The sequence below is a fragment of the Saimiri boliviensis genome, chromosome 4 (genome assembly GCF_048565385.1).
Source record: "Saimiri boliviensis isolate mSaiBol1 chromosome 4, mSaiBol1.pri, whole genome shotgun sequence".
NCBI lineage: Eukaryota > Metazoa > Chordata > Mammalia > Primates > Cebidae > Saimiri > Saimiri boliviensis.
The window spans coordinates 61,795,176-61,808,856 of NC_133452.1; the positions used below are offsets into that span (position 1 = coordinate 61,795,176).

Sequence of the window (13,681 nt, forward strand, 5' to 3'; positions counted from 1 at the left end):
GACCACCCAGGAGCCACTATGCTGAGCCACATCTGGGGCTTGGTGATTTATCTTGACCATTGTCCACCTGGGCAGACTTTGCAACTGGCACATCCTTTGCCTGGGTAGAAGGTATTGCCTGATGCCCTCTGAAGCTTGTTTCCCCTTCTGATTTATTCATTTGGATCACAGCCCAGAGGCTAGCTTTTATTACTTTTGATCTCACCCACAGGCATCAGCAACTTATTTATTTATTTATTTATTTATTTATTTATTTATATTTTGAGGTGGAGTTTTGCTCTTGTTGCCCAGGCTGGAGTGCAGTGGCGCAATCTCGGCTCACTGCAGCCTCCACCTCCTGGGTTCAAGTGATTGTCCTGCCTCAGCCTCCTGAGTAGCTGGGATTACAGGTGCCTGCCACCACGCTCAGTTAATTTTGTATTTTCAGTAGAGACGGGTTTCACCATGTTGGTCAGGCTGGTCTCCAACTCCTGACCCCAGGTGGTCTGCCTGCCTCAGCCTCCCAAAGTGCTGGGATTACAGGCGTAAGCCACTGTGCCCTGCCGCCATCAGCAATTTTCAAACCAGTTCAGTGCATGTTCCCTTGTTCCCCATCTCCACACTTTGCAATAAGGGAATGGTCTTTTATCTGCGTCTGTATTTTCCAACTATAGTGCTGATCAGTGAATAATCTGCATTCTCTACCTTAGGCTATCAGAACTATGTAGGCATATTTAATTTAGACTTAAAGTGTTTAATAAGGAGGATACTGTTTTCATTAAATCTTTTTTCATTGTTTATCATAAATCTACATGAAGAATTTATGTGTAAGCTCTTTATAATATCAATTTTAATGCATCTTCTGTGTAACAGAAGCCTTACAGCTAACATTGGCTCAAATGTTTACTCAATAAATATTTATCGAGCACTTCCGCTATTCCAGGCACCATGCCAGATACTGCATGTGGTTTTCTCACATATACCAAAGCACCTGACATGTGGGACAAAAAAACGGTTGGCATCCCAGGCTACGAGAACTTTCCACCAAAAGGAAAATAATGACAGCCTTACTGCTCACTGGCTTTAGATCACAGATAGTAGATAGTAGATGCTCAGTACATGTTAGTTTTCCTTTCCCTCACCCTGTTCAGGAAGCAGCCTAGTATATAGCTCCATAGCCAGGTCCTTTTCAGAATCTCCCTTCTGATGGCTCTGACCCAGAGGGAAGAGATGCAGCCATGGCCATCAAGGCAAAGGTGCAGCGTTGCAGGGTCCTGAAGACATCTCGCAGCACTTCATGAGCCGCACGGTATTCGGCACGGAGCACACATCTCCTTCGGCTGCTCAGCTTACGCGTGTCCTGGTGGCCACTGCAGTGTTTGTTACTGCATGTAATTCTTGAGAATATTGAGAATATGTTCATAGCCTCATCTGAAAAGCACTGAACTTCTGTAAAAGCCTTAAAAAAATCTTTATTGAGATATCATTCATATATCATACAATCCACCATTTGGAGTACCATTCCATGACTTTTAGTATACAGAGATGTGCAGCTATCAGCACAGTCAATTGTAGAATACTTCTATCACCTCAAAAAAACCTCCCACAAACCCTTTCGCTGTCACCCACCCCCATGCCACAACCCCAATCCCTAAGCAACCACTAATATATTTTTTGTCTGTGTAGATTTGCTTTTCCTGGACATTTTATATAAATAGAATCATCTGACATGTGGTCTCTTGTGGCTGGATTCTTTTACTTAGCATAATGTTTCAAGGGTCGTTCACACTGTAGCAAGTATCAGTACCTCATTCCTTTTTAAGCTTAAATAATATTTTGTTGTATGGATATACCACGTTTTAAAAATTCCTTCATCTGTTGGTAGCCATTTGAGTTTCTTCCACTTTCTAGCTATTATAAATAGTGCTTCTGTAAACATTCATGTACAGATTTTTATGTAGACATTTGTTTTCATTTCTTCTAGTAAATATCTAGGAGTATAATTGCTGGTTCTTACGCTAATTCTACTTTAAGCATTTTGGAAAACACCAGGCTATTTCCCAAAGTGGCTGCATCATTTTCTATTCCCACCAGCAGGGTGTGGGGTTCTAATTTCTCTATGGTATCACCAAGCCTGGTTATCTGACTCTTTGATTATCACCTTCCTAGTGAGTGTGAAGTGGTGACTCATTATGATTTTGATTTGATTCGACTCATGATGTGGATCAGCTTTCATGTGTGTCTATTGGCCATTTGTATATCTTTTTAAAGAAATGTTTATTTAGGCCCTTTGTTCATTTTAAAATTTGGTTGTCTTTTTATTATTGAGCTATAGTAATTCTTTATACAGTCTAGTCCCTTATATAGGTTGGCTGTATAAGTCTAGTCCCTTGTACAAGACATACAAGTCCCTGATCAAGTACATGATTTACAGATATTTTCTCCCAATTTGTGAGTTGTCTTTTTACTTTCTTGATGACGTCTTTTTTGATTTTTGATTTTTTGTTTTTTGAGACTGGGTCTCACTCCATTGTCCGTGCTGGAGTACAGTATGATCTCAGCTCACAGCAATCTCTTTCCCCCAGGTTTCAAGTAAGTCTCGTGCCTCAGCCTCCCGAGTAGCTGGGATTCCAGGCTCACATCACCATGCCCAGTTAATTGTATTTTGAGTAGAGATGGGTTTTCACTATGTTGGCCAGGCTGGTCTCGAACTCCTCATGTGATCCACCCACTTCTGCTCCCAAAGTGCTCAGATTGCAGGCATGAGCCACCATGCCCAGTGCAGAAGTGCAAAAGTTTTTAATTTTAATGAAATCTAATTTATTTTACTGTTTTATTGCTTGTGATTTTGGTGTCAAATCTAAGAATATTTTGCAAAATCCAAGGTCACAAAGATTTACCCCCTATTTCTTTCTGAGAGTTTTATAGCTTTTGCTCTTACATTTACATTTTTTATTCATTTGAGTTCATTTTCATATATGGTGTGAATAAGGATTTTGCTTCATTCAGTCTTTTGCATGTGGATATCCAGTTGCCCCAGGGCCATTTGTTGAAAAGACTATTCTTTCCTCCACTGAAGGGCCTTGGCACCCTTGTGAAAATGAGCTGAACATAGACACATGGATTTATTTCTGGACTCTGAATTCTATTTCATTAATCTGTATACCTATCCAAATGCCAGAACCACACCGTCTTTCCACCCCCTCCAATGACATTGGCTTTATTTATTTATTTATTAAACAATTTTTAAAATCAATGCAAATGTGTTCAGGGTACATGTGATAATTTGATACATTTATATAATTTGTAAAGATCAAATCAGTGTACTTGGGATAGCCATCACCTTAAATATTTTGTCTTTCTGATAGAACCATCTGAAATATTTTCTTCTAGCTATTTTGAAATGTTTAATAGATGTTGTAAACTATAGTCACTCAAATGATTTCTTAAACTCTAGGTCTTATTTCTTCTGTAAAATCATATATTTGCACCTTTAATCAACTTCTCTGTATCCCCACTGAGCCCTGCCCTTCCTGGTCTCTGGTAACCACCAATCTACTATCTTCATGAGATTCACTTTTTTTAGCTCCCACATATGAGTGAGAACATGCGGTATTTGTCTTTCTGTGCCTGGCTTATTTCAGTTAACATGATGACCTCCCACATTGTCTTGATTATTGTTGCTTTGTACTAAATTTGGAATCAGGAAGTGTGATCCTACTTTGTTTTTCTTTTTCATGATGGGTTTGGCTATTCTGTGTCCCTTGCAATTCCATATGAGTTTTGGAATTCACTTGTTAATTTCTACAAAGAAATCAGCGAAGATTCTGACAGGGATTGTGCTGAATCTGTAGATCAATTTGAGGGGTATTGCCACCCTAAAAATAAGCCTTCTGATCTATGAACAGGAGATTTTTTTTTCCCATTTAGTTATATCTTCTTTAATTTCTTTCGATGATGTTTTGTAGTTTTCAGAGTATGTTTGAACTTTTGTTAAAGTTATTCCTATTTTGTTCTTTCTCATGCTATTATAAACGGAATTATTCTCTATTTTATTTTCTAATTGTTCATTGCAAATGTGTGGAAATACAATTGATTTTTGCACATTGATCTTGTATCCTACAACTTTTGCTGAACTACTTACTAGTTCCAATAGTCTTTTAAGTGGATTCCTTAGGATTTCATACACATAAGAGATAGTTTTATTTCTTCCTTCCTATCTAGATGGCTGTTCTTTTCCTTAAACTAATTGTACTGGCTGGAACCTCTAGTACAATGTTAATAGAAGTAGCTGGAATGGGCAGCCTCTTTTTGTTCCTGATCTCAGGGGCACAGTATCCAGTCTTTGACCATTAGTCATGATGTTAGCTACAGGTTTTTTGCAGATACCCTTTGTCAGGTTGAGGAAAGTCCCTTCTATTCCTAGTTTGTTGAGTGATTTTCTCATAAAAGGGTATTGGCTTTTGTCAGATGTTTTTCTGCATCTGTTTAGATGATTGTGTGATCTTTGTTTTATTAGTCTATCCATATGGTATATTGCATTAATTGATTTTTGAATGTTAAATCAGCCTTGCATTCCTGGGATAAATCCTACTTGGTCATGGTGTACAGATCTTTTTGTATGTTGCTGGGTTCAGTTTTTTTAAATTGAGGATTTCTACATTCATATGAATAAGAGATACTAGTTTGTAGTTTTCTTACGCTGTGTCTGTCTGGTTTTGGTATAAGGGTAATCCTGGCTTTGTAGAAGTATTTGCCATAGAAGTTGGGAAGTATTCCACTCTCTTCTATTTTTTGAAAGAATTTGTGTGAAGAATTAATATTATTTTTTCTTCAAATGTTTGGTAGAATTCAATGGTGACGTTATCCAGGCTTGGGCTTTCTTTGTGGGTAGTTTTCTGATTATTAATTCAGTCTTTTTACTTGTTACAAGTCTACTCAGATGGTCTTTTTCTTCTTGAGTCAGTTTTAGTAGTTTGTTCATTTTATCTAAGTTATCTAATTTACTGGCATACAATTGTTCATAGAACAGGTAGCTCCGGACTTAAGATGGTTTGACTTGATTTTTTCACTTTACAGTGGTGTAAAAGTGATATACATTCAGTGAAAACCATACTTTAAGTATCTATACAACAATTCTGGTTTTCACTTTCAGTACAGTATTCAGTGCATTACATGAGATTTTCAATACTTTATCATAAAATTAGCCTTGTGTTAGATGATTTTGTCTAACTGTAGGCTAATTTAAGTGTTCTGAGCATATTTGAGATGAGCTAGGCTAAGCTATAATGCGTGGTAGATTAGGTATGCTAAATACATTTTAAACTTATGGTATTTTTAACTTATGATAAATTTATTGGGATATAACCCCGCTGTAAGCAAAGAACATCTGTATTTTTAAAATCTTTTTCAATTTCTATAAGGTTGGTAGTAATGTCCTCTCATGTTTTCATTTCTGATTCTAGTAATTTCAGTACTCTCTCTTTCCTTTTTTTTCTTTCAATATTTTTTGTCAACCTAACTAAAGGATTGAATTTTTGTTTATTCTTTTTCTGAAGAACTAGCTTTTGGTTTTATTGAGTTCTATTGGTTTTTTAAATTCTTGATTGAATTAATTTTTGCTCAAATCTTTATCATTTCCTTCTTTGCTTTAAATTTTCTTCCAGTGTCTTATGATGGAAGATTAGGTTATTAAACTGAGATCTTTCTTCCTTTAGCAGAAGCATTTACAGCTCTAAATTTACCTCTAAGCACTGCTTTAACTGTATCCCATCTGCAATGACTTTTGTTTCTGGTGAGACTCCACATTTGTCCCCAGCTATCAGAAGATCTGCTAGCTCCCCTGATAAAATCAAATCTTAATCTTCAATACCTACATTGTGGAAGAATCCATGCATGAAGAAGACATCTGGATCTTGTGGCCCCAATTTGATTTTTATTGCCAATCATGGAGGATCCATAGGGTTTTGCTGTTGTTGTTGTCGATTGCATTTTCTTTTGGAATACCAAGATCATTTTAATGATATCTAATACACAGATAATTATTGCTGGGGATAGGTAGACATGATCTTGTCCTGGTGGGAGGGACTAGAATAGTTTTCTTCTTTGTATTTCTATAATTTCTCTGGACTTCCCCCCACCACACACACACACACACACACACACACACACACACCCACATAAAAATAATAAAACAAACAAAAACCCCACCATTTGGCCACAGGTCACAGGTATAGCTCACAGGGAAATCAACAGGTTCAATGTTGCACTTTAAAAGCATAGGACTGTAATCCCAACACTTTGAGAGGCCAAGGCAGGCAGATCACTTGAGATCAGGAGTTTAAGACCAGCCTGACCAATATGGTGAAACCCTGTCTCTACTAAAAATAAAATTAGCCGGGCAGCTACTCGGGAAGCTGAGGCAGGGCAATTGCTTGAACCTGAGAGGTGGAGGTTGCAGTGAGCTGAGATTAAACCATTGCTCTCCAGCCTGGGTGACTGATTGAAACTCCATCTCAAAAAAAAAACAAAAAAAAATACACTAAGTCCTGGTATTCTTAAGAGGCACTGATGATGAGCTTGGGAGACTCTAAGTCCTCGCCTCACCCTGCACTTTAGCTTGGCTCTTTAGCTCTCCTGTGAAGGGTTTGGGGAGTATTGTGGGGCTGTCCAGATCAGTACTTGTGTTCCTGCTTGTTAGCCGTGGCAGAACATGGCTGCCCTCATGTGTATCGGGACTAATGGTGTGGGGAGAAAGCACTGTGGCACCTGGGCCACCACCCAGGCCACAGTTGCCTCTCCTGACTCTGAGACATTGTGACTCTTGCTTGATCTGTCCCAGGAGTCCTGAGCCAGGTGACAGGATCTGTGCTGGTGGGCAAGGAAGAGCAGGGAACTTAGGGAGATTCTGAGAAGCCAACAGAGACTGTGAGGGCAGAGCCACTGTGGGAGAAAGTCTTTGATTTGGGCTTATTCTTTTTTTTTTTTTTTTTTTTTTTGAGACGGAGTTTCGCTCTTGTCGCCCAGGCTGGAGTGCAGTGGTGCGATCTCGGTTCACTGCAACCTCTGCCTCCCAGTTCAGGCAATTCTTCTGCCTCTGCCTCTTGAGTAGCTGGGATTACAGGCACACACCACCACATGTGGCTAATTTTTTGCATTTTTAGTAGAGATGGGGTTTTATCATGTTGGCCAGGCTGGTCTCGAACTCCTGACCTCAGGTGATCCGCCCTCCTCAGCCTCCTCAAGTGCAGGAATGACAGGCATGAGCCACTGCACACGGCCTGATTCGACCTTATTCTTAAGTCATCAATGGCCAAAATATTAATTTTCCTCTAAGCACAGAGGAGCACACCTTTTAATTCCTGTTACAATATGCTTCTGTGGGTGAGGCAGCTGTCTCAGCCTGCTGACAGGTATGCTGTTTGGAACTGTGTTATGGGGTTCATTTCTCTTTTCCCCATCCTCACAGATACTGGTGACTATGTTGGCAGGGCAGGGTTTGCCAAGACGGAAGGTCCGGTAGTTTCCTGAACTGCTCTCTGATCTCTGCTTCTCTGTACTGCCTTCTTGCTCAGCCAAGACAGACACCACCGAAGAGTACCTGGTGCACCCTGTGGGCATGAATCGCTACGGCGTGGACCTCTCCGCCTCCACCTTTAACCACAGGGGGTCCTTGCCCCCTTCCTCCTCGCTGTACTGCAAGAGGCAGAACTCTGGAGACAGCCACGTTGGGGGAGGTCCTGCTGCCGCCTCTGGTGGTCCCCGCACCAGCCCCATGTCTTCTGGTGGCCCCTCAGCACCTGGGCTGAGGCCCCCAGCCTCCAGCCCCAAGAGAAACACGACCTCTCTTGAAGGAAACAGATGTGGTAATGTAATGCATGCATCAGCTTCCTGCTGACCGTCCCTTGCCCTTGCCCAGGGAGCACAGCATCTGGGGAAGGAGGGGTGTGGCTGTTTAAACACAAGACTGCTGGGAGATCCGGAATTTCCACAAGCCTTTTCGTGGATTCTTGAGGTTCTCAAAAACAGCCAGTCTCAACCTTTGACCATAAGCAGAGAAAATCATGTATTAGGGTAGGCTAGGCCATAGGATACGTAGACTTCAAAATGTAGACAGGTTCAAATACCATGGAAATTTTCATTCAAGAGCCTAAGGTAAATGTTCCTGATTCACGGATGCGTGTCAGTTTAGGATACAGGCTGTGTGTATTCTGTGGCTCTGCCACTCCTTACAGCCTTCATGCCCCCCGCATGCATTTAGCAAATAGAAAGGGAAAGGAGGAGTGGAGAAGGTACAGGCACTTCCCTGCAAACTGAAAGTGATGCTCACCACTTCCACTCACATCCCATGTTGCCACACTTAACGATAAGGGACTCTGGGAGCTATAGGCTAGCTCTGTCCAGGAAAAAGGAGAAGCAGACTTTGGTAAAGAATTTTCTCTTGCATAGCGGGTGTCACTTTCAGGATACAAATACGTGGGCAGAAGCAGAGTTAGGCAAAATTCCCCCAGTGCTGGTTGTAATGCCACTTCTGTCTCAACCACTGAAGAAAACTTGTCAGAATGCAATCTACGAAAGTGCTATGAGGGATAAAGGATTATAATAATAGCTTGAAGGCCATTCTGACTGATGTTTTAAAAAATGATTTTCAAGCTTCAGTATTTTGATAGTGCATAAAGGCCACAGCATATAGCGGATAATCACGGGGACTTGAGCCACACAGCCTGGGCTGAAATGCTGGATTTGCTGCTTTCTGCCTACCTTTTGCAAGTCTTAACTTAGCTGTGCTTTGGTTTACTCACCTATAAAATTGCAATCAATCATAATGGCAGCACCTGCCTCACAGGATTGTTGGAAGGATTAACTAAGTTCATACTTGCATTTAGTATGAGGCCTAGGATGTAATAAGAGCTCAATAAGTGTTAGTAGTTACAGTGTAGATCTTTCTAACATATCCCTTAACTGATCACAGACCATTAGCTCTAACATATATATATATATATATATATATATATATATATATATATATATATATATTAGAGAGAATCTGGCCTGAGACCCTGAAATCCAGTTGTTCATAATCAGCAGGACCTCCCTACCATGGGACTGTGGGATGTTTCACAAAGCCACCTAACGTCTTAGGAGAAAAGCTGCTACATGATGTATCAATTGAAGTTCACTGTTGAATCTTTGTGATACACCGAAGAAAAATGAAATCATTCATCCTTTGTAGGTCTATTAACACTTTAATTCTCCAAATATTCCTTTTAACCAGTGCCTTCTTCGGGGTGCTAAATAAAACCCAGGTACCAGAAAACACCAGTGAGCCATGCACATTCTCAGCAGCGAGAGAGAGGAAGTGGGCCGGGACAAGACGGGAGGGAGGATAGCACCGGTGTCTCTCAAAGAGGTTTCCGCTTCTGTTTACATTTCATTGATCAATATTTAGTCACATGGCCACTTGCTGCAAGGGATGCTGGGAAATGTAGTTTCCATTCCCAGCAACTGTGATTCCAGATGGAAATTAGGGCTGCTATTACAGAGTAAGAAGTGCAAAATGACCCTGAATAGGCAACAGGAAGTCTGATTAGAAATGCTCCCTCCCTCCTTTTCCCTCCCACAGCACTTTGTTTCCTAATCTGTATTTCTAGCCCATCCTAGAGAAGGGAACAGGCTCTCAGCTTTGTGAAGTCTCTTATTCATATTAGAATCCCCCACAGCCCTGGCAAAGGGGGGCTTGTTTGAGGCCTCTCTCAAACTGTTATTTATTGAACACCTACACTCAAGAGGGCCAGACACTTTCCACACATTATTCATGACTGATTGTAAGTTATATGTTTATGATTTACTATTAATAAAAAGGTATTGGTATGTTAAAGAAAAAGAGGCTCAAAAGAAGGTAAATCAAGGGTTGAGCCAGGATTTGACTTCAATGGACTCCAAAGCCTGTGTCTTTCAAAACAACCCCAGGGGTTTTCAGATCATGCCTGATGGCTTTCAAGATTCTAAGAGATGGAGAAGAAGGAATAAGAGCAGATAGGACTCCAAGCACCCTGCCTCTCTTTAAGCAGGGCCTTTTCACGTTTGCAGAGTGGGGTTCTACATGTGCTTTGCGTAAACAAAATTTGCACAGCTAAAAATGTTTGGAAACCATGGAAATGAAAACCACGCTGACTTCAGCGGCAGCGTGGTAAAGTATGAGAGAAACCATGAGTGTCCTCACCCATGTCTCACCTAGCGGTCACCCTGGTGCCTGCTGTGGGTCCCCCCCCATCCCACCCTCCCACCCAAATGATTGTTCAATATTGCTTTGAAGTTCCATCCCCAGTAAAAACAGTTGTCATCAAAAAACCATACCCCTTCAGGAGGGTTTTGACCTAAGTCATAAACCATGGAACAGACTTCAAAATGGCCTTTTCCCCCGTGAGACTAATCAAAATGGTTTAAAACCACAGAAGCCAGAAAACTGCATGAGGCTGCAGGCAGAGGGGTAGGTGTTGATGACATGACAAACTCCCTGGCCTTCTCTCTGTGGCGGTACTTACCCTTCACTTCCTGCAGTCGTGATATATCACGTCCACCTCTGCTGCCAGTGGGCTCCAAGGGGATGTGTTCCCAGGGCGAATTTCCCCGGCATCTGTGATGCTCTGCTGAAGGATTGAGGGCTCTTCCTTGTATCTCAGCCAAGATCTAATCACCAAGAGCTATAAAGAGGGTTTGGATAACAAAAGCTTCCTGACTTTGGCATTTAACAGGACACATGGTAGAATTCCCGACCACAACTAGATTCAGAATCAAGAAATGAAGTCAATCTGACATTGTTACTATTATAACCCAAATGCTTCCTGTGGCTGGATTTTGATTTGATAGGATCTGGCATTGGGTGAGGGATGGAGACAATTTAGCTAGAAAAAGAACGAGAATAGTATTCTGTGTGAGGAAGTAGACAAACGCATGGCAAGAGCTGATTAATTAAAGAGTTTGTGCCGGGTGTAGTGGCTCGCACCTCTAATCCCAGCACTTCAGGAGGCCAAGGTGGATCATCTGAGATCAGGAGTTCAAGACCAGCCTGGGCAACACGGTGAAACCTCGTGTCTACTAAAAATACAAAAATTAGCTGGGCATGGTGGTGCAGGCCTATAATCCCAGCCACTTGGGAAGCTGTGGCTCGAGAATCACTCGAACCCGGGAGGCAGAGGTTGCAGTGAGTTGAGATCACGCCACTGCACTCCAGCGTGGGTGACAGAGCGAAACCTCACCTCAAAAAAAAAAAAAAAAAAAAAAAAAAAGAAGAAGAAGAAGAAAAAAAAAAAAGAGTTGATGCAGGGACACCAGGGAAACCATGCTGGGAGGTTTAGGATCCATGTCAGGCAGATGGGACTTTGCTCTGTTAGTCATTGTCAACTAGACATTTCTGAAGAGGGGAGTGAGCTGGTGGCTCTGGGATTAGAAAAACAAATCTACCGGCCATTTATGGAATGACATCATCAAAACAAGAAGTATAGTAACTACCTCATGAGGAATCCTGTTTAATGCTTTACAGCACTATGCCATTTACTCCTTGCAAGAGCCCAGAAAGGTGCTTCATAGATGAGGCAACTAAGACTCAGAGAGGTTTTGGTTGGTCCTAGCCAGCAGAGACCTCCTGGACACAGTGTGCCAGGGGCTCTTCTCACACTGAGGACGGATCTGTGAACAAGACGGACACCAGCCCTGTTCTCTAGGGGTCTGCAATTCCAGGGAGACAAATGTCAACAAATTATTATGCAAATTGAATGACAGTTGTGATGATTGCTGCCAGGGAAGAGTGTGGATGCTGTGGGAGAATCAGATAGGGAGGGAGGGGCTGAGCCTACCGGTAAGAGTCAGGAAAGGCTTCCCAGAGAAGGGACAGTGGAGCTGGCTGGAATAGGCCCCAGGAAAGACAGCCAGGGAGGGCCAGCGGGGAGGCGGGGCAGCTGGAGGCTTCCCGGCAGAGGCCACAGTGCTTGCCAGGAGGTCACAGTGTCTGCTGGTGGCCAAGAAGGAGTCTAGCTCAGCTCAGCTTGGCTTCAAGCCTACGATCTCTCCTTGTTTCTGGAGACATGCTCTCTCCTCATACAGGCAGGCCAGCTGGTCTCAAATAATTTGAATAAAAACCTGATTAAATGCTAAGGATTGGGTGGGCTCTCTTCCCTCTCATCTCTCGCACCTCATGGTATCTTGAAAACTCTAGACAGAGTGAGTAGTGCGTGACTACAATCCCAGCTACTTGGGAGGTCGAGGCAGGAGAATCACTTGAAAACCTGGGAGGCGGAGGTTGCAGTGAGCTGAGGTCACCCCACTGCACTCCACCCTGGGCAACAGATAGAAATAATGAGCAACAGCACTGTTTCAAGACACATGATTTTGCCATAATCATGGGCTAGTCTGGGCACCTCGCACATTTGATATGGCCTTGTATCTAGAAAGGATGCATCTAGCAGGAGCAGGTCACTTGAAGATGCTGAGAACAGAGCTCTCTCTTCCCCTCACCGGCCCCGGTCCTCCCAACCCAGCTCCAGCCACCAGAAACCAAGAGGGCCTGGGCAGCTCACAGGCAGCCTGAGGACACAGGGGTCCCTGTCAGAGACAACGACGTTCCTCCCTTTAAGATTCTTACGGTCAGGCTCCAGCCCTGAGCCACATTCTCTTGATTCTTAAAATATTCTTAAGAAATAACAAACAATAGTCACAATTTATAGATGAAGACAATGAGGTCCATAGGGAATGATCAGAGCTCAGGACAGATGGGAAGCCTGTCTGTGGCTGCCCGCAGTGTGTTTTGCATGTGGACCTGCTGATGCCACCTTCAGCTGTGGGAGGAGGTGACTCCCTTCGTGTGAACAGCATGAGGTGTGAGGGGTTGGCCCAGTGTCATAAGGGGCAGGGAGTGGCTTAGAGATCAAACCCTTTTATTTTACAACAGAGAAGCACAGAGTTGATCACAGGGCTGGTGGGTGGCAGGGATTTCTGACTCCCAGCTCACTGCTCATTCCATTCCTCCACATGACTCCGTTGTCAGCTAAAGAGTCTCTCCTGAATTATGAATGAGTGAAAGGAAATTATATACGTATGTATGTGCTCATGAGCATGTGTAAGAAAGAGAGAGATTCACAGAGAGTATGCACGTACCTGTGCTGTGAATGTCGGGATTGCCTTGAAACATTGACTCATAGCCATTCTATCTCTGGTCAAGATGAGGTCAGCTTTCGTAACAAGCTTATTTAATCCATTCCTAACTGGGCTTCACTGTGCACGTGCCTCTGGCAGCCCCCACAGAATGACAAGACCAAGCACAACGTCCTCCTTGTTGGAGAACCCTGCCTGCTCGCAAAGGTGTCTGGCCAGTTCTTCTTGGCGCGCTCTGTCTGCTCTGGAGCAAGCCTTTTCCACATCCATCATGTCTCACCGTTGACCTATTACATCTGCCTGCCCCAGCTGCACCAGGCTCCACCCACCTGTCTTCCTGACACCTTCGCAGCAGCTGGAGGGGAGTGGCGAGTGTATTTATTATTTTCGTGAGCACAGACCACTGTGAGGCTCTGCAAAACTGCCACTGGAAAGTTCCATGTTTCTTCCATCTAGAGGGAGTCTGTGTGCTTTGGATCAGGAGCAGCTCCCGAGGTGTGACTTAGGCTGCCTGCCGCCCTCTGTCTTGTATGACTGAAAGCCCCCTAAGAAA

General features: G+C 42.9%; 1 protein-coding gene across 7 annotated transcripts in view; it reads left to right on the forward strand.

The window, feature by feature from the left end:
* SCML4 (Scm polycomb group protein like 4) overlaps positions 1–13,681 on the forward strand; it is a 123,067-nt gene that overhangs the window by 94,783 nt on the left and 14,603 nt on the right. For all 7 annotated transcript variants that reach the window (XM_003935936.4, XM_074397646.1, XM_074397643.1 and 4 more), the window contains one exon: positions 7,554–7,844. In XM_003935936.4, coding sequence (XP_003935985.3) covers positions 7,554–7,844 — 291 coding nt within the window. The remainder of the gene's footprint in view (positions 1–7,553; positions 7,845–13,681) is intronic.